Source organism: Bison bison, unplaced genomic scaffold (genome assembly GCF_000754665.1).
Source record: "Bison bison bison isolate TAMUID 2011002044 unplaced genomic scaffold, Bison_UMD1.0 scf7180017864081, whole genome shotgun sequence".
NCBI lineage: Eukaryota > Metazoa > Chordata > Mammalia > Artiodactyla > Bovidae > Bison > Bison bison.
In genome coordinates this window covers 471,186-492,771 of record NW_011494653.1, presented here as the reverse complement: position 1 = coordinate 492,771, position 21,586 = coordinate 471,186, and the positions used below count along the sequence as shown (strand labels likewise).

Below are 21,586 nucleotides of genomic sequence, written 5' to 3'. Positions count from 1 at the left end.
ACTGGCACTTTAAAAACCTTCATTCATGTGGTGTCCCCACCACATTCTTAAATATTTCTTATGAAAATGTTCAAACCTGATGAAAATCTAATCAGATTACAGAGATTTTATAAGAATTATAAATTTAAACTCAAACCTTTAAGCTAGTTCAATTGATTTTTAATCTTATTTTATTTAAAAGGAAGCAAAACTAACTTACCAAGTATGTTTATCTTGTCTTGGAAGCAGAGTATTCAATATCCATCAACTTGTTTGTGGCTGAGTATTCTTCAGAGATGGTATAGGCTCACAAAAAAGCAGTAATTTTTTTTCTTTTTCCTTTTTTTTTTTCCTTTTTTTTTTTTAGGAATGCTGTATTTGTGCTTATTTGAAAGTAGATTTTATGAAATTTGTTTGACTTCCCCTCACAACTTCTACGATTCTTTATTTAAATCTGTGGGTATTAACTTCAAGTTGTTTAAATCTATGTATTCAACATCTGTATCCATGATTTTTTTTTACTCCTTTGTTGATTTTGTTTCTTCCTTGTATCCATAGATTCAACATCATTAACTTCTACATTCTTATTTGAATATTCTTTTTGAATCTTTCTGGGGGTCTTTCTTTGAATCCTCATCTCCCCAAATTTTTTGTAACTAACCTCCAAGCCCTTTTAATGTTTTTCCTTATTTTTTTTAATGAAGCTTTTTTGAGTCCATCTTTTGAATTCTTCTTTCCTCCATTTTACAAATTATGTCATTAATTCTTTGGATACAACTTCCACTCATAGATGCAGTTTCAGACTACTAAAGTTGTTTCATCAAGTATGCTTTTGAATTATCATCCAAGGCCTACTTTCCCTTTTTGGCATCTTTCTTGGCATCTTTCTTGGCATCCTTCTTGGCATCCTTCTTGGCGTCCTTCTTGGCATCCTTCTTGGCTGAATCCTTTGGTTCACTTTCTGCCTCACCAGGCTTCTTCTCATCTTTCTTTTCTTTTTTACTATCCTTCTTCTTTGCATCTTTTTTGTCCTTTGATTCATCACCTTTCTCACCTGCTTTCGTTGGATCTTTTTTCCCTGCCTTATCCTTCTTTGAATCTTTCTTTTCGCCTTCTGATTCTGTAGCAGACTCCTTGCCCTTCTTTGAACCTTTCTTATCTTTTTTGTCATCTTTCTTTGCATCTCCTTTATCACCTTCTGCCTTTGAATCAGACTCCTTGCCCTTCTTTGAACCTTTTTTACCTTTTTTGTCATCTTTCTTCGCATCTCCTTTTTCACCTTCTGATTCTGTAGCAGACTCCTTGCCCTTCTTTGAACCTTTTTTACCTTTTTTGTCATCTTTCTTCGCATCTCCTTTTTCACCTTCTGATTCTGTAGCAGACTCCTTGCCCTTCTTTGAACCTTTTTTACCTTTTTTGTCATCTTTCTTCGCATCTCCTTTTTCACCTTCTGATTCTGTAGCAGACTCCTTGCCCTTCTTTGAACCTTTTTTACCTTTTTTGTCATCTTTCTTCGCATCTCCTTTTTCACCTTCTGATTCTGTAGCAGACTCCTTGCCCTTCTTTGAACCTTTTTTACCTTTTTTGTCATCTTTCTTCGCATCTCCTTTTTCACCTTCTGATTCTGTAGCAGACTCCTTGCCCTTCTTTGAACCTTTTTTACCTTTTTTGTCATCTTTCTTCGCATCTCCTTTTTCACCTTCTGATTCTGTAGCAGACTCCTTGCCCTTCTTTGAACCTTTTTTACCTTTTTTGTCATCTTTCTTTGCATCTCCTTTTTCACCTTCTGATTCTGTAGCAGACTCCTTGCCCTTTGAATCTTTCTTACTTTTTTTGGAATCTTTCTTTGCATCTCCTTTTTCACCTCCTGAATCTGAAGGAGTCTCCTTGCCCTTCTTTGAGCCCTTCCTATCTTTTTTAGCACCTTTCTCTGCACCTGCTTTTTCATCTTCAGATTCTGTTGCTGATTCCTTGCCCTTCTTTGAATCTTTTCTCTCTTTTTTTAAATCTTTCTTTTCATCTGGTTTCTCTTCTTTAGCTTTTGAAAGTTTCCTGGGTTTTTCCTTTGAAACTATGGACTCCGCTTCTGAATCTGATTTGTCCTTGTCTTCTTTACTTTTCTTAACCTTCGGAGATGAAGGTTTTGCTGCCTGTTTAGCATCCTCCTGGGAGGGAGGAGTTTCTTTCTGGGGATGCCGACTCCTGGCAGCTAAATAAACAGATGGTCTCTCAGAAATTCTCATTAAAGAACGGTGCATCCATAAAGGTTGTTTACGATCTCCCCTTAACTTCTCTGCATCATGTTTCTGAAATATGGGTTAGAATAATGATGAACAACTTGTGCGTGAATTACACAGCCCTTTTTACCAGATATTGAATGCATTCAACTTTGACCATGAAAAGATTTGGGGAAAGGAAGAAAAGTCACTCAGTCGTGTCCAACTCTTTGCGACCCCATGGACTGTAGCCTACCAGGCTCTTCCCTCCATGGGATTCTCCAGGCAAGAGTACTGGAGTGGGTTGCCATTTCCTTCTCCAGGGGATCTTCCCGACCCAGGGATCAAACCTAGATCTCCTGCATTCCAGGTAGACACTTTAACCTCTGAGCCACCAGGGAAGCAAATAAGTGGTAGTTTGCATAGTTTATTGTGCTTTTTAAAAAATTTTGTTCCTTGTTGTACTAAAGGACAGCCATATCTCATTTTAGGGCTAATTTTAATTTAGAGGACCTTCATAATTCCCTCAAGATTTATGTTAAAATTCTCAGAGACATCCATTTTCTAATGACGTATCAGAAGCTCTCTTCACAATCATGAGAGACCTTTTCTTTTTTTGAACTCTGTGTTCTTGAAGCTTGTTGGAATATCTTACCCACTTTCCATTTCTATGCTAACTCAAGAACTAATTATTCTCTAATATCTAAGAGTTTCATGTTCAAGTATATTCTGGTCTCTATTGTTACATTCAAGGTCTCTGGAAGTTTGAATGCTACCTGTGGTTAAAATTAAAAGCCTGGTACTCTTCTCCTTGACAAGATATAATTTGAACATCAGCTAAGAACCTGCAATAATGAAAGCAATAACCTTTCATTGACAACTAGTTTCTGCAGAATGGTATATTCTGTTTTCAACTCATAGTCAAATATTTTTAAAAACTTAATTGCAAAAGTAACACATTTTGGAAAGAATGTTAATGAATGATAAAACAAACAAGAAAGAAAGAAAAAAAAGCACATGAAAAAACAGAAGAAATTGGGTTACATCAATGAGTTGAAGATACATCATTTTGTGAAAACTTTTCTTGAAATTTTTCATATTCCATGATGATCCCAGAAACATTGGGAAATATTAATCTTCTAATCCTCAGAATTCTGAATTATATATTTCTGGAAATGGGAAAGCATTGAAACTTTCTCAATGTATGATGTAACTCCATGATTCTAATGAAGGGATATCTCCAGCTGATGAATATTTTCTGAATGTTCATACTAACTGTAACATTAGGATATACAGATTTCTATGTTTCTTGGATACATATTTTCTGTAATGTGGTATTGCTGAACTAATATTTGATAGAAAATACGGGAATACTTTTTATACAGTGAAATGCAAATAAAATATAACTACTTTCTCCAAGTAGTAGAATTGAACTACCTTTAACTGTACTATTCATGAACTTCCCAGGTGGCATTAGTGGTAAATAATCTGCCTCCTAATTTAAGAGGCATAAGAGATGGAGGTTACCCGCGTTCCCCATCCTGAACCCTCCTCCCTCCTCCCTCCCTTAAAACTAATACAATATTGTAAAGTTTAAAAATAAAATAAAATTTAAAACCTGTTAAAAAAAAAAAAGAGAGATGGAGGTTAGATCCCTGGGTTGGGAATATCCCCTGGAGAAGGGCATGGAAGTCCACTCTAGTATTCTTACCTGGAGAATCTCATGGACAGAGGAGTCCAGTGGGCCACAGTCCATAAGGTTGCAAAGAGTTAGACACGACTGAAACGATTTAACTCACATGTATGGTCCAGTATGCTATTTAAAAGCCTCATGTGAACTGAATCCAACTGAATTGTAAAATCCAATTGCTCAGTTGGACTAGTCTCATTTCAAGTGTTCAGTAGCAATACTGGAATTAGAATGTAAAGGTATAAAATACTTCCATCATCACGGAAATCCCATTGGTCAGCACTCATCTATAACATATACAAAATATTCATGATTTGAAGATTATTATGAGTAAAATTATATAACTTTTTCAATACTCACAGGACTTGTATTTTCTTGTAGTAGGGAAGGTTTTGATCTCCTTCTTTTTCCTGGCCTTGGTGGTTTGGGAAATACCAGGGCAAAATGTTGCTGATTCCATGATTTTTTGCTTAATTCACTGACTGAAATAAAAAAAAATAAGAATACATCTCAGAGTAAATAGAATTTTACCAGGTATAAAATGGCAGTAAGGTAATTATATGTAAATGAATAAATAAAAGATTCAAATTATGGTTTTATGCATTTGGTAATATTTAAAAATTTTTATTATTAATATGAGGAAATTAAATTTGATCATTTTAAAATTTTGACCAGCTTTATGGTTAGCTATATAGTCACTGTGAAACTAATATAGTCTGTCATGTAAATAGAAAGAAGCAGTTTTACTGTTTCCTCTTAATCCTTCTATCTCTCCATTCTAGATTTTTTTTAATACTCTTTTGGTTGGAATACAATTCTGTGGAGAACAGAAGATGTTGTAACTACTTCTGTAACTTCCAAAGCCCTTAGCACATTTCTTGTTTAAAATAATCAGTAAATATATGATTGAGTCTAAGATTCTCTTAATTATTAACCATTTTCTAAGCTACAAGAATAAATGTTACATGCCCAAGAACTGCAGTATTATAAGTGATATACTAATGAAGAAAATTGATAAGGAGTACCTACAGAATTATGATTATGATGATTGAGTTACATAGAAACTATAATATAAACAGTTAAAAACATTAAGGTTACCAGTGAGACCAGTGAAAGAGATATGTTCATTCAATTTAAATATGTACAAAACATGCTATATATGAGACTTGTCATTCTAAAGACAGAATCAGGATCAATGAGAAAATATGCAAAATGAAAGATGTGTTTAAGTTCAATATATGAGTTAAAATTGATTACTTGATATAAGAGAAGAAGAAGGAAATGGCAACCCACTCCAGTATCCTTGCCTGGAAAATCTCATGGACAGAGGAGCCTGGTGGGCTGCAGTCCATGGGGTTGCAAAGAGTCAGGCATGACTAAGCAACTAACACTTACTTACACTTCAACATCAGATTGATTGGCCTTGTCAAGTAATGAATTCTTTGTCAGTTATAAGTCTGGTACAAAGTATCAGGAATGTAGCAGAAGACATTTCTGACACAGATGAGAAGTTGTTTATCCATTCTTTACACTGCCTCTCATGTAAGATTTTCTGATTGTTTTGAGTTCTAACATGTAAATATGTCCTTCTTTATGTTGCTAAACATATTTACTTAATTTTCTTTGAATTAAAGACAAAATATCTTTAGAAGGTATTTACTGAACCCATCATAAAAGTGCTTGAAAAATTAAAAGTTGATTTTTAATAATGCTCCTTAACAGCTGTTGTTTTATCACTTACCCCTAAAATTACTTATACATTTTTTTAAAATGAACTCTTTCTTACCTGGAACGTAATTATCATATGCTCCAAAGTTTATTTTTTGGCTATTGAAATAAGAGGGAAAAGTTTTAATCAATTTATATAAAATCACTCTATTTAATGATCATTATTACACATAAACACTTGCCACTGCAAGCTAGAGAAATATTTTGCATTATTAGATCTGTTTATTATGTAAGATTACTTCAACACAGAAAAATGCAGAGCAGTAAAATACGTGTTTTTAGCACAAACTTCAACATAATTAAAATAAGGTGGGTAAAGATTTTTCAGAAAAAAACTCAATTAACATATCTTAAATATTGACATTTATGATTTATTTTTAATGTGAAACCATGAGTGAAATTTTCCCCACTTTGTGTTCCAAAGACTCTTAAAATTGAACTGTAAGACATTGTAAGAATTATAAGATATAGTCTTAAAAAGACTATGCCTAGGTAAGGCCAGATCCTCAAAATAATCTCAGAATTTAACCAAATCCAAATTGATAAATGGCAAACATGTTTTTCCATGAGATGCGTGTGTGTGTGTGTGTTGGCCAGTGGTTACCACAATTATTGACATGGATTTTGATGTTTTCAAGATAAATAAAACTGGTGTTATAAAGTAGTTTCTGTTTGTCTTAGCAGTATAAACACATGTTTATGCTCACAAAGAAACATTTTACATCTAATTCTTATTTTAACTAAGGCACATAATAAGATCTGTTAAAAGAATATATTTATACATTAGCCCATTATATTACAAAAATAAAGTCACTGATGATCATGAGTTTCAGTTTTACACACACACACAAACACACACACACACACACAAACACACACATGCATACACCTAAAAACACACATGGCCACAAAGCATTTTACTTCTTTGACATTGCATAAATAATACTAATAAAATATAGTAAAAAAAAAAAAAAGTATCTTGGTAGCTTCATTAAAATTTTAGTTCCCAGCACAAAACCTGGCACATGTTTGCCACTCTACAAAAATTTGAATGAATTAATTGAATAAAATTTAAAATGTATTGACTATTAAGTTATCTGACCTAGTATTTCTTGACTGGGGATGTGTATTAAAATTACTTGTCCTACTATATCTAAATTTCTAGGCTTAGATCTCGCCAATGTACATTTATATACTGGTGAAATTTTTTTTTTTTTTTGGCGGGGCCGAGTAGATCGCGCTCGAAGCCCCGGTCGGGTCCGCGACAAGATGGCGGCTGTTGATTCCCTGGTGAAATTTTTTTATTTTCAATCATGGTTATAAACTTTTTTCCGTAAGTGCTCTGAAACAGAAAACACGTTATTATATATGAGATTTTAAAGTGGTACATAAGCATGGTCCATGAAATTGTATGTAATCTCTGAGGAATATTCTTTGATCATAAAGCAATTGAATTAAAAACCAATAACAAAATTACAGTTAACCCTTGAACAACAAGGATTTGAACTCGTCAGTTCTGTTGCTCAGTCGTGTCCAACTCTTTTTGACTCCATTGACTCCAACATGCCAGGCTTCTCTCTCCATCACCAATTCCCAGCTTGCTTAAACTCATGTCCATTTAGTCAGTGATGCCATCTAACCATCTCATCCCCTGTTGTCCACTTATCTTCCTGCCTTCAGTCTTTCCCAGCATCAAGGTCTTTTCTAATGAGTCACATCTTCTCTCAGGTGGCCAAAGTATTGGAACTTCAGTTTCAGCATCAGTCCTTCCAATGAATATTCAGGACTGATTTCCTTTAGGATGGACTGGATTGATCTCCTTGCACTCCAAGGGACTCTGAAATCTTTTCCAACAATACAATTCAAAAGAATCAATTCTTCAGCTCTCAGCCTTCTTTATGGTACAACTCTCACATCCATACATGACTACTGGCTAGACGGACCTTGCTGGCAAAGTAATGTCTCTGCTTGTTTATATGCTGTCTAGGTTGGAAATAGGTGTCTTTTAAGGACCAGGACAAGGAACAAGTTAAGGACAAGGAACAAGTGTCTTTTAATTTCATAGCTGCAGTCACCATCTGAAGATTTTTGGAGCACAAGAAAAAAAAAGTCTGTTACTGTTTCCATTGTTTCCCCATCTACTTGCTATGAAATGATGGGACTGGATGCCATGATCTTTGTTTTTTGAATGTTGAATTTTAAGCCAGATTTTTCACTCTCTTCTTTCACTTTCATCAAGAGGCTCTTTAGTTCCTCTTTGCTTTCTGCCATAAGGGTGATGTTATCTGTGTATTTGAGGTTATTGATATTTCTCCCAGCAATCTTGATACCAGCTTGGGCTTCCTCCAGCCCAGAATTTCACATGATGTACTCTGCATATAAGTTAAATAAGCAGGGTGACAATATACAGCCTTGATGTACTCCTTTCCCAGTGTGGAACCAGTCCTGTTGTTCAGTGTCCAGTTCTAACTGTTGCTTCTTGACCTGCATACAGCTTTCACATGAGGCAGGTAAGGTGGTCTGGTATTCCCGTCTCTTCAAGAATTTCCCACAGTTTGCTGTGATCCACACAGTTAAAAGCTTTAGTGTAGTCAATGAAGCAGAAATAGATGTTTTTCTGAAATTATCTTGCTTTTTCTATAATCCAACAGATGTTGGCAATTTAATATGTGCTTCCTCTGTCTTTTCTAATCCAGCTTGAGCATTTGGAAGTTCATAGTTCATGTACTGTTGAAGTCTGGCTTGGAGAATTTTGAGCATTACTTTGCTAGCATGTGAGATGGATGCAATTGTGCAGTAGTTTGAACAGTCCTTGGCATTGCCTTTATTTGGGACTGGAATGAAAACTGACATTTTCCAGTCCTGTGGCCACTGCTGAGTTTTCCAAATTTGCTGGCATATTGAGTGCAGCACTTTCACCACATCAGGATTTGAAATTAGGATTTGAAATAACTCAGCTGGAATTCCATTACTTCCACTAACTTTGTTCATAGTGATGCTTCCTAAAGCCCACTTGACTTTGCACTCCAGGATGTCTGGCTCTAGGTGAGTGATCACACCATCATTGTTGTCTGGGTCATTAAGATATTTTTTGTATAGTTCTTCTTTGTATTCTTGCCACTGCTTAACATCTTCTGCTTCTGTTAGGTCCATACCGTTTCTCTCTTTTATTGAGCCCATCTTTGCATGAAATGTTCCCTTAATGTCTCTAATTTTTGAAGAGATCTCTAGTCTTTCCCATTTTGTTGTTCTCCTCTATTTATTTGTACTGATTACTGAGGAAGGCTTTCTTATTTCTCCTTGCTATTCTTTGGAACTCTGCATGCAGATGGTGTATTTTTGCTTTTCTCCTTTGCCTTTTGCTTCTCTTCTTTTCTTAGCTATTTGTAAGGCCTCCTCAGACAACCATTTTGAATTTTTGCTTTCCTTTTCTTGGGGATGCACTTGATCACTGCCTCCTGTACTTTTAGAATTTACTTTTAGGATTTGAAAAAAGTGTTCACATAGTTACTTGATACTTACAGGGGAACTTAATTGATATTTGTAGAACATTCCATCATAAGCAGAAGAATGTATTTTTTTCCCAATGTACATGGAACATTCCTCAGGATTGATCATATTTTGGGTGTCAAAATGAGCCTTGATTAATTTAAGAAAGTTGAAATCAAGCATATTTCTGACCACAAGTCTATGACATTAGTAATCAATTTTTTAAAAAAGCCTAAAAAACATAAACATGTAGAGACTAAAAAAAAAAAAACTGCTACTAAACAATCAGTTGATCATTGAAGAAATCAAAGAGAAAATTAAAAAATACCTAGAGACAAATGACAATGAGAGCATCACAATTCAAAACCTATGAGACAGAGCAAAAGCAGTTCTCAGAAGAAAGTTTATAACAATACAATCTTACCTGAGGCAACAAGAAAAATCTCTAATAAACAACCCAATCTTACCCTAAAGTAACTAAAGAAGTAACTAAACCCAAAATTAGTAGGACAAAAGTCATAAAGATAACAGGATAAATAAACGAAATATAGATGAAAATACAATAGAAAACATTAATGAATCTAAAAGCTGGTTCTTTGAAAAGATAAACAAAATTGATAAACTGTTAGTGAGACTCATCAAGAGAAAAAGGAAGAGGACCCAAATCAATAAAATAGCAAATGAAAAAGAAGTTAGAGCTGAAATTAAAGAAATACAAAATATCATAATAGACTACTGATGGCATTATATACCAATAAAATGGACAAACTAGAAGAAATGGACAAATTCTTAGACAATTACAATCTCCCAAGACTGAACTAGGAAGAAATAGAAAATATGAACAGACCAATCACAAGTACTGAATTTGAAACTGTGATTTATAAATTCCCAGCAAACAAAAGTCCAGGACCAGATGGTTTCACAGGCCAAGTCTCTCAAATATTTAGAGTACAGTTGGTGGGTTGTCATTTCCTTCTTCAGGGGATCTTTCTGACCCAGGGATTGAACCCATATCACCTGCATTGGCAGGTGGATTCTTTGCAACTGAGTCACCAGGGAAACCATCCTTCTGAAACTATTCAAAAAAAAAAAAAAAAAAAAAAAAAAAAAAAAAAAATACAGAGGAAGGAACATTCCAAAGTTCATTCAATGAGGCCACCATCACCATGATGCCAAAACCAAAGACACTACAAAAAATAGAAAATTACAGGCCAATAAATTGATGAATATAGATGCAAAAATTCTCAACAAAATACTAGCAAATGAAATCCCTTCAGTACATTAAAGGATCATCAGTTCAGTTCAGTCGCTCAGTCATGTCCGACTCTTTGTGACCCCATGAATTGCAGCACGCCAGGCCTCCCTGTCCATCATCAACTTCCGGAGTTCACTTAAACTCACTTCCATCGAGTCAGTGATGCCATCCAGCCATCTCATCCTCTGTCGTCCCCTTCTCTTCCTGCCCCCAATCCCTCCCAGCATCAGAGTCTTTTCCAATGAGTCAACTCTTCTCATGAGGTGGCCAAAGTACTGGAGTTTCAGCTTTAGCATCATTCCTTCCAAAGAACACCCAGGGCTGAACTCCTTTAGAATAGATTGATTGGATCTCCTTGCAATCCAAGGGACTCTCAAGAGTCTTCTCCAACACCACAGTTCAAAAGCATCAATTCTTTGGCGTTCAGCTTTCTTCACAGTCCAACTCTCACATCCATACATGACCACTGGATCAACCATAGACTTGACTAGATGGACCTTTGTTGGCAAAGTAAAGTCTCTGCTTAAAGGACATACACCACTTATTAAGTAGGATTTATCCCGAGAATACAAGCAGTTTTCTATATCCACAAATCAATTAGTATGTTACACCACAATAACACATTGAAGACTAAAAACCATATGATCATCTCAATAGATGATAAAAAGCTTTTGACCAAATTCAACAAGCATTTATGATAAAAACTCTCCAGAAAGTGGGCAATGAGGGCACATGCCTCAACATAATAAAGGCTACATATTTCAGAACTACAATTAACATCATACTCAATGTTGAAAAGCTCGAAAGCATTTCCTCTAATCTGTGATGAAGAATCAAGAATATGCAATGGAGAAGACACAGTCTTTTCAATAAATGATTCTGGGAGAACTGGACTGCTACATGTAAAAAAATGAAATTAAAACATCTGATCACACCATACACATGAACAAACTCAGAATGGATTAAAGACCTAAATCTGAGACTGGATACTATAAAACTTTTAGAAGAAAACATAAGTCCACAATATATTACAGTGCTTTTTGACATAAATTGCAGCAATATATTTTTGGTCCATCTCCTAGAATAATGTAAATAAAAATAAACAAATGTCACCTAATTATGCTCAAATATTTTCACAGCAAAAGAAACCATAAACAAAAAGAAAATAAAATCTACAGAATGGGAGAAAATATTTGCAAATAATGCATCCAAGAAGCGATTAATCTCCAAAATTTACAAACAGCACACTCAGCTCAATGCCAAAAGAATGAATAACCCAATCTAAAAGTGAGCAGAAGACCTAAATAGACATTTCTCTAAAGAAGACATAGAGATGTCCAAAAGACACGTGGAAAGATGCTCACCTTCACTAATTATTAGAGAAATGCAAGTGATAACTACAATGAGATCACCTCATAGCAGTCAGAATGGCCATCATCAAAAAGTCTACAAACAATAAATGCTGGAGAGAATGTGGCAAAAAGGGAACCCACCTACACTGTTGGTGGAAATGTTAATTGGTATAGCCAGTATGGAGAACAGTATAAAGGTTCCTGAAACAAACTAAAAATAAAGCTATCATATGATTCAACAATCCCACTCCTGGGCATATATCTGAAGGAAAACATGGTTTAGAAGTGTACATGCACCCCATTGTTTATTGCAGCATTGTTTACAATAAGCAAGACATGGAAGCAGCCTATATGTCAATTGATGAAGGAATGGATAAAAAAGATATGGTACACATATACAATGGAATATTAGTCATTAAAAAGAATGAAATAATGCCATTTGTTAACAACATGGATGGACCTGGAAATTGTCATATTAAGTATGTTAGATAATGATAAACATCATAATCACTTATATGTGGAATCTTAATAAAAAGATACAAATGAACTTATTTACAAAGCAGAAAGGAACTCACAGACTTAAAAACAAACTTTAGTAGGGGGATGAATAAATTGGGTTCCTGGGTTGCCATATACATACTACTGTATTTAAAAGTAGATAACAAACAGGAACCTACACTACAGTACAAGAAACCTTGATCAATATTCTGAAATAACCTCAATGGGAAAAGTATTTGAAAAAGAGTTGGTCCATGTATATGTATAACTGAGTTACTTTGTTGTATCCCCGAAACCTGCAAATCAGCTTTATTCCAATATAAAATGATAATTTTAAAAAATTAGAGCAAATATAAAAATCCAATGTTTGCTTTTTGAAAAGGTTATTAAAATATATTGACTTTTAAGAAGATTGATTAGAAAAAGAGAGAGAATACACAGATTACCAGTATCAGGACAGATGAAGGTTTTATAATTATATATATTTTAAAGGATAATGAGCTATATCAGTAATAATTTTACTACAGTAAATTGAACAACTTAAGTGAAATAGATGAGCTCCTTGTAAAATTTGTTTATTTACCAATAAGTGTGTTAGTCTCTCAGCCGTGTCCAACACTTTGCAACCCCATGGACTATAGCCCACCAGGCTCCTCTATCCATAAAATTTTCCAGGCAAGGATACTGGAGTGGGTTCCCTTCTCTAGGATTGTTTACCAGTACTGACACTCAATGAAAAAATAAAACAGTGAATAGTCCAATAACTATTAAATACATTTCATCTATTATCTTAAAGCTTCCCAGAAATCAAAGCCCAGGCTCATAGCATTTTATTGATAAATCAAATTTAAAACTTAAGGAAAAAATACTAACTCTACACAATTTTTTCAGAAACAAGAAGGAGCAGAGGTTTATACCCATTCTTGAGACAGATATAAAGAACAGTCATCAAAATGTCTCAAGAACATTACTAGAAATGTATATTACAGACTAATACTATGCATTATTACAGACAAAATTCCTTAACGATTTCTTATTCTTGCTGAACAATATGTAATATACATAAAGTCTAATACATCATGATCGTTGAGGTTTACTCTCTGGAATGTAAATATGTTAGTTTAAGGTATATGAATTAATCAGTGTAATTACCTCAAAAAATATAAGAAAATCCTCTTGATCATCTCAAAATATTTAGAAGTTTTGAAAAAAAGTAACATTCATTCATGATTAAAGAGTCTGAGAAAACAAAAAATAAAACACATCTTCCTCAAATTGATAAATGAGTCTAGACAGTACTTACTATTAAAATTAAATTAATGGTGGAATATTGACTGTCTTTCCTCTAAAATCTGTAAACAAGTTATGGATATTCACTTCATTCCTGCATTTTAACCTAGACCCTGTTTTGTTCTATAAGGCACTAAAAACATTAAGACTGGACAGGAAGCAAAATGGTCTTTATTCACAGAGCGCATGATTGAGTAAATACTATATTGAATGACAGCTAAAAAATAATTATTTAGAGATATTTAGTGAATGTAATAAGATCATATAATATAAGCTCTAATTATATAAATTAATTATATATTTATAATTATAAAAGAATTTACATTTAAAGAAACAATAGAATATAAATTGTAATAAATTATTTTAAAATAATTTTATTGAAATATATGGACCTATGTAAAGAAACCAAAAAAAAAAAAATCTTCTGGGAAATGAAAGATGAAAAAGAAAAAATTATACATGTAAAAATATATATTTCTCTGATTAGAAATAAAAGAAACTTTTTCTCTGATTAAAAATAAAAGAACCATTTAAACCCACTAGAATACCTAAAGTTTTAAGGATTAATGACACCAGTCATCAGCTACAATACAATATAGAGTATCTGACATGTTCATCATCAATGATGGATATGCAAATAGTACTATCAATTTTGAATGTAATTTGATATTTTAAAATAAAATTAAGCATACACATGTTTTATGGTTCAATATTTTCATTAGTAGCTTACCCAAGAGAATTCTACCAAAAACTTGGGGAAAATATTTATAGCAGCTTTATTTGTAAGAACCCAAAACTGAAGTACCCCATAATAATCAAAAACTAAAGCAATCATTTGGGGAATGGGTAAACTAAATACAGTGTATCCATGTAATGGAATACTACTCAGCAATGTAGAGGAATGAATTACTAGTGTATGCAACATGGCAACATGGATGATTCAAAAAAATGCTATACTGAAAGAAAAAAAAAAATTCCAGAAGCCAAAAATTACAGCGTATATATGTTATGATTTAATTTGTATGATTTTCAGGAATAGGAAAGATTTTCAATGGTAACTTAGCAGCCATTTATGAAGAGGGGAGGAATGGACTGAGTATAAACTGGCAAAATGTAACTTAATGATATGGTTGAAATTCCTGTTTCTTAAGGTTGGCTAGGTTAGGGTTAACGACAATTCAATGCATTTAATTTTGTTTTTACTGAAGAGAATTTATAGGACCCCAAAATAGCAATGATCCAAATATCATAGTTCTCACTCACTATGTAAATTTACACACATCATAAGCAGTTAAATCAATTTACTATTTTAGGACTCGATAGTCCCCCTAAGTCTGGTTCTGCTAGTAATCGAATCTCTCTCCTTGCCTCTCTGTAACAGTCAAGAAATTTGTTTAGACCAGGATGTATTCAGATTTAATTTTTGAAGTTTCTTGTGGAAAAAAACAGAAAACAAAAAAACACACAAACTGCCAGTATATGTTTTAATAGGTTTTATTTAAAAACCATTTTTATGTGACTATAAATTTATTTCTATCCTTCATTAAAGAAGTCCCTCAAAAGTTTGGAAATGGTCTAATTTAATTACTTTAAAAAGATGAAACATGATATTTAAGTCGAAAGACTGTTATTTTGTGATACGATTAGTGTTTGAATTAAGGTCTTTGAAGATATATATATATATTAAGATCTTTGGGCTTCCCTGGAGGCTCGGATAGTAAACAATCCACCTATAATGCGGGAGATGCAAGTTTCATCTCAGGGTAGGGAAAATCTCCTGGAGGAAGAGAGTATGGCAACCCACTCCAGTATTCTTGCCTGGAGAATCCCCATGGATAGAGAAGCCTGGTAGAGTCCTCCATAGGGTCACAAAGAGTTGGATACAACTGAAGCAACTTAGTGCACGTGTACGCACGCTCACTCACACACACACACACACACACACACACAATGAATTATACATACATACAGCGTAACTAATACTTCATCTTAACTAACATTAAATGGAACACAGAAGTCACAAATCGATCTTTACTTCCAATCCACATATCTAATTGTTAGAAAAAAGTTTGAGTATCTGTGAGCTTTTTTATGTGAAGAAGATAGACATTGTCAGCATTAGGGAATATAATATGTTCAGGACTTAACAAAGGGAAGCTAGCTTTAGATTTTCCTGAATAAAAGGTTGAGATCCCAAACTAGGAGACATGAGGAGATCATATGTTAAGAGAAAAATCTGTTTCTATATTACCACTGTAAATTGTACTTTATTAAAGGATTACACATTGAACCAAGTTTGTAGGATTTAGTTTTGGTCTGGAAACTTAATATAAGAACAAAATACACCTGCTTTTACTTTTTCCTTTAATAGTATCTCTGTTTGGAAATAATTATAAAAATGAATAATAAATTCATGGGGTAAGGACTCTCAATAATGTGATATTGCCTCCAATTTCATTTTGTTGAAGTCTTTTTATGTTATAGTAGATGTACAATTTTAAAGGTTATATTCCATTTCCATTTACACTTATTATAAAATATTGGCTATATTCACTATATTTTACAATATATCATTGTAGCTTATTTATACTAGTTTGTGCAACTCTTATTGCCTCCCTCTTTATTGCCCTTCCTCACTTCCCCATCCCCACTGGTAGCCACAGGTTTATCTTCTGTATTTCTGAGTCTGTTTCTTGTTTGTTATATTCACTAGTTTGTTTTATTTTTTTTAGGTTCTATGTGTGATATCATGCAGTATTTTTCTTTCTTTAACTTATTTTACTTAACAAAACATTCTTCAAGTCCATCTATTTTGTTAGAGTAGCACAATTTCATTCTTTTTTATGGCTGAGCCATATTCTATTTCATATATATATGAAATACACATATGTGTGTATATACATAAATATATAAATGAGCACAAGTCAGACATGTGCTCAGTTGTGTCTGACTCTTTGCAGCCCATGGACTATAATCCACCAGGCTCCCCTGTCTGTGGGATTCTCCAGGCAAGAACACTGGAGTTCTTCACCATTTCCTTCTCCTTATGTATAATAATATGTACATATATATAGTGGCTTACCGAGTACCACCACAGTGGTAAAGAATCTGCCTGCCAATTGAGGAGACACAAGCGACACAGGTTTGATCTCTGGATCAGGAAGATCCCTTGGAGTAGGAAATAGCAACCCACTCCAGTATCCTTGCCTAGAAAATTTCAGGGACAGAGGAGCCTGGCAGGCTATAGTCCATTGGGTCACAAAAAATCAGATGTGACAGAGATGTGGCATATATATCATCTTTATCCATTCATCTGTTGATGGATATTTACATTGCTTCCATATCTTGGTGCCTGTAGTTCCATTTGAAATGCCCATAGACAGCCTTTATGTGAGAATATCCCAATATATCCAGTCAACAGGTGTTGGATTTTGGAGTTCTGTATCAATTGCATAGCAAACAAGGGCACAAAAGACTTAGCAAAAAGTTTTCCCGGGATTGGCAGGGGCCTGAGTCAATCTTGTATTTGCAGAGGTGTCTCTAAATAAAGGCAAATGTCAAGAGCCACATGGGATTTTCTTGGTGACGGATGGCTCTTAGTGCGCGCGCACACGCACACACACACACACTTGCTGATACTGACAACTAGTGGGTAAGAATACTGCTGCACATCTTACAATACACAGGACTCCCATTCCTCCCTGCACCCCCTACCCCATCTTCAACTCCAAGAAAAGAGTTATCCCTCCTAAAATGTCAACTGTACCAAGGTTGGTAAACCCTGTTCTATATATCAAGGTGAATCTCTAGGCCAAGAGAGTAAGAAAGAACTTATTAATGCAATGTAAGGAAGAGAGAGATAAAATGCACAATGGATATGAGATGTGGAAGCTAAGGCTAGAAGTTTTTTGAAGTTCACATTTTTAGATACCATATGTAATGCCAAATTTTGGGGAAAACCTCTCCACTTCCTTCAGATGTCCTATACAGACTTAAAATTAGTAATGGAAGGGTAGAGTTGACTGACACAACCTGAATTAGAGGCGAAAGCAAGATGAGGTAAAACTCTTCAGGTCCAGATGAATAAAGATATTAAAGAAGAATGAATGGGAGGAAGGCATAGTGAGCTCAATGAGGAGAATTTTATTTATCAGGGACAAAGTTGGTAGTCATGGAATAGAAATGTAAGCCTAATATTAAATTCCTATAATTGCCAGACAAATTCAGAGGAATGACGAAGTAGAAATTTATTTTCTGCATTTCAAAATGAGAATGAGAACTTGCCACTTGAGACAGAAGGTATATGATAATTTTATTAAGGATTTTTGTATGTCATTGGCCAAAAATGAAGCTATTTGATTATGAATTCAACCACACTTTTATTCTATAATAGCACAAGTGTTTTGGGGTTACAGTAGAAACCAACATTATAAAAATATTCCTAAAACCAAACATAAAATTTTTAACCATTATGGTGAAATTCTTTGAAAGCTACACAATGCTCATAATAATAATAGCATCAGTATTTTATTGCACTGAAACATTTTAAAGAAATTACAATATAATGTTGTTCTGTCATGGTGTATGCCTGAGCAGAGATTACTGTGAAATAGTCAGCAAGTCACCCAACATCTAAAAAGCAATCATGAAAATTATAAACATTTTGCCAAAGATTTTCCTTTAAAGTAGTGATTGTATTATAAAGAGGTAGGCACAGGGAAGCCTGTTTTATTTTCAAGATTTGTGTTTTATCTTTCCTTTAACAGTAGTGTCCAAAGAAAACCCAATTACACTCTCCTTTATATTTCAGAGTTACATGCCTTTGCCTGTTACATGTCTTCACAGTAAAAAAAAAAAAAAAAGCTTTAAATAATTGAAAAGTTTTATTTTTCTGGCTCATTTTAACACAAGATAATTTAAGGATAAGCATGCTATTATCATCCTAGGTCTGGATAATCTGCTTCTAATTGCAAAGTACTTTTGCATACTCAATATTTCTCAAGGAGATACATTTAGTGTTTAATTGTTCTTTATGTTGGGCTGTGCCACTTACTGCCAAAGTTTTCGCACCCTTGACCTATGTCCCCTAAATTTCAGTAACATTCCTTAGTCACTGTGACAAAGAATATGTTCCCATAAATTTCCAAATGGCCTCTAAGGAGATGATAGTTCTCTGAATATCAATCATGTATTCTTTCATTTTATATGATCCAAAATACAATATAATAAAAAATGAAGAATCACATTGAAAAAGAATTATCCATTGTCATATATATATATATTTTACTTAAGTGAATGAACTAGTTAAGTCTTGGATCAAAATGACTTATGATGCTGCTTGAGAACAGAAGTGTCTACTAAACACATGCTCTCTGTCACTGGAATAAAATAATATAGCAAACATCTCTTTACACTGAAGAGAATAAATGTAAAGCTAACTAGAGCATTTCAGTTATTTTAAAAGATAAAATTTGACAAGAGGACTTACAATCTTGGTACAGACATTTCCCCCACCTATGATTTTCCAGGACTTAAGCATTGTGAGTTCAAATTAGTGATGCTAAGTGGTGACATCATAAAGAGCCAAGAACCCTGAGAGTTAAAGGAAAAAAAAACAAAAAACAAAAGGAGCCACTTCTACTTGTGTTTTATGTTTTCTACTACTCAGTCTAATATTGGTGTTTACTTTCATAAACATTTACTGACTAAATGGTTTTAAAATAACCAATTGATTTACATCTTAATAAAAATTGTTGCAGTTTTTCATATAGGCTTAATTTATTGGATGACATGACAGAAGTATGAATCTAAACATCTATCTGTTAAGCTTGGTTGTAATCCTAACTTCCCTGACATTCATGTGTCTTTTGTTAAATCCTTTGCATAACCTTACATTGCCTTTTACTTTTGTAACCTTATTGGTTGCTCACGGATACAAGTTTTTAAAGACTTGCGCTTATGCTTAGTTGCTCAGTCATGTCAGACTCTTTGTGACCCTATGGACCACAGTCCATAAGGCTCCTCTGTCCATGCAGATTCTCCAGGCAAGAATACTGGAGTGGGTTGCTGTGCCCTCCTCTAAGGGATCTTCCCAACTCAGGGATCGAACCCAGGTCTTTCACCTCGCAGGCAGCTTCTTTACTGTCTGAGACACCAGGGAAGCCTTAAAGAAGTCTAGGTGCTTATTAACATTATCAACTTATAGATAGAGCTGAGTTAGAAAATTTTAATTCTACCTACCACTCCATCCAACTAATATATATGAATAAAAATACTATACAGAATAGTATTTGCATAAGTTGCCATTATTTAGCTCCTCAGGGAATTTCAGCTGACTTTCTTTCCCCCCAAATTATATACATATATATAATTTTAGAATCAATAATAAAATTGTTTTGATTTCTGCTCTACAAGAAAGTAATTCACATTCTTTTGCATTATGGATTATCACAGGATATTGGATACAGTTTCCTAGTGCTATACAGTTAGGATCTTACTGTTTTATTCTCCATATACATAATAATTTGCATCTGCTAATCCCAAACTCCCAATCCTTCCCTACCCAACTCCCCACTCCCTTGGTGATGACAAGTCTGTTCTCCAAGTCTGTGATTCTGTTTATGTTTCATAGATATGTTCATTTCTGGTATATTTTAGATTCCATATATAAGTGATATCATATAGTATTTGTCTTTCTCTTTCTGACTCACTTTGATAAGTATGATAAGCTCTAGATTCATCCATGTTACTGCAAATGGCATTATTTTATTCTTTTATGGCTAAGTTATGTTCCATTGTGTGTGTGTGTGTGTGTGTGTGTGTGTGTGTGACTTCTTTATCCATTATCTGTTGATGGACATTTAGGTTGCTTCTATGCCCTGGCTATGGCTATGGTAAATAGTGTTGCTATGAACATAAAGATGCATGTATGTTTTTGAATTATAGTTTTTTCTGGATATAAGCTCAAGAATGGAATTGCTAGACCATATGGTAACTCCATTTTTAATTTTTTTAAGAAACTCCATATTTTTTTCCATAGTGACTGCACCAATTTAAATACCTCCACCAGTATAGGAGGGTCCCCCTTAACTCCTCATTACCTTCAGCATCAGACCCTCAAGCCATACACAAAAATAAACTCAAAATGTCTTAAAGACTAAAACACGAGACACGAAAACTCCTATAAGAGAACATAGGCAAAACATTCTCTGGCGTAAATTGTATCAGTGTTTTCTTAGATCAGTCTTCCAAAGTAATAGAAATAAAAGCAAAAATAAACAAATGAAACCTAATTAAATTTAGAAGATTTTTTCATAGTAAAGCAAACCATAAACAAAACAAAATGACAGCCTATGAACTGGGAGAGTATATTTGCAAATGATGTGACTGCTAAGTGCTTAATTTTCAAAATATAGCACAGCTCCTACAATTTAATAACAACAACAAAAATAAATGACTCTGTTGAAAAATGGAAAGAAGACCTAAATAGACTTTTATCCAAAGAAGACATGCAGCTAGCTAATAGCCACATAAAAAAAAAAATCATCATTGCTAATAACTACAGAAATGCAAATCAAAACTACAGTGAGGTGCCGCCACACACCAGCTGGACTTTGCTGTTGAGTCACAAAGTCATGTCTGACTTTGATATATTGCTTTTCTGCTGCTGCTACTGCTGTTAAGTCACTTCAGTCGTGTCCGACTCTGTGTGACCCCATAGATGGCAGCCCACCAGGCTCGCCCGTCCCTGGGATTCTCCAGGCAAGAACACTGGAGTGGGTTGCCATTTCCTTCTCCAACGCATGAAAGTGAAAAGTGAAAGTGAAGTCGCTCAGTCGTGTCCAACTCTTCGCGACCCCATGGACTGCAGCCTACCAGGCTCCTCCATCCATGAGATTTTCCAGGCAAGAGTACTGGAGTGGGGCGCCATTGCCTTCTCCAGATATATTGCTTTACTATCCTCTAATTCAACACTATTAATGCTGATGTTTTCCTGCAAAGTGCTTATTTAGTAAGAAAAGTATGAATTTCTAAGCCCACAGTAAGTATTTTGTAGGCTAAAATTTTTATATTAATTATTTCTTAAATA

General features: G+C 34.2%; 1 protein-coding gene across 1 annotated transcript; it reads right to left on the bottom strand.

The window, feature by feature from the left end:
• Positions 1-344: 344 nt before the first annotated feature.
• CYLC2 (cylicin, basic protein of sperm head cytoskeleton 2) lies at positions 345-19,056 on the bottom strand. The gene is made up of 5 exons (XM_010837852.1): positions 18,986-19,056; positions 5,672-5,712; positions 4,246-4,367; positions 1,763-2,285; positions 345-1,594 (listed from the first exon to the last, which is right to left on the bottom strand). Exons 1-5 carry the CDS (start codon positions 19,000-19,002, stop codon positions 831-833), a joined length of 1,467 nt encoding a protein of 488 aa, XP_010836154.1. The 5' UTR covers positions 19,003-19,056; the 3' UTR covers positions 345-830.
• Between the last annotated feature and the right edge of the window lie 2,530 nt (positions 19,057-21,586).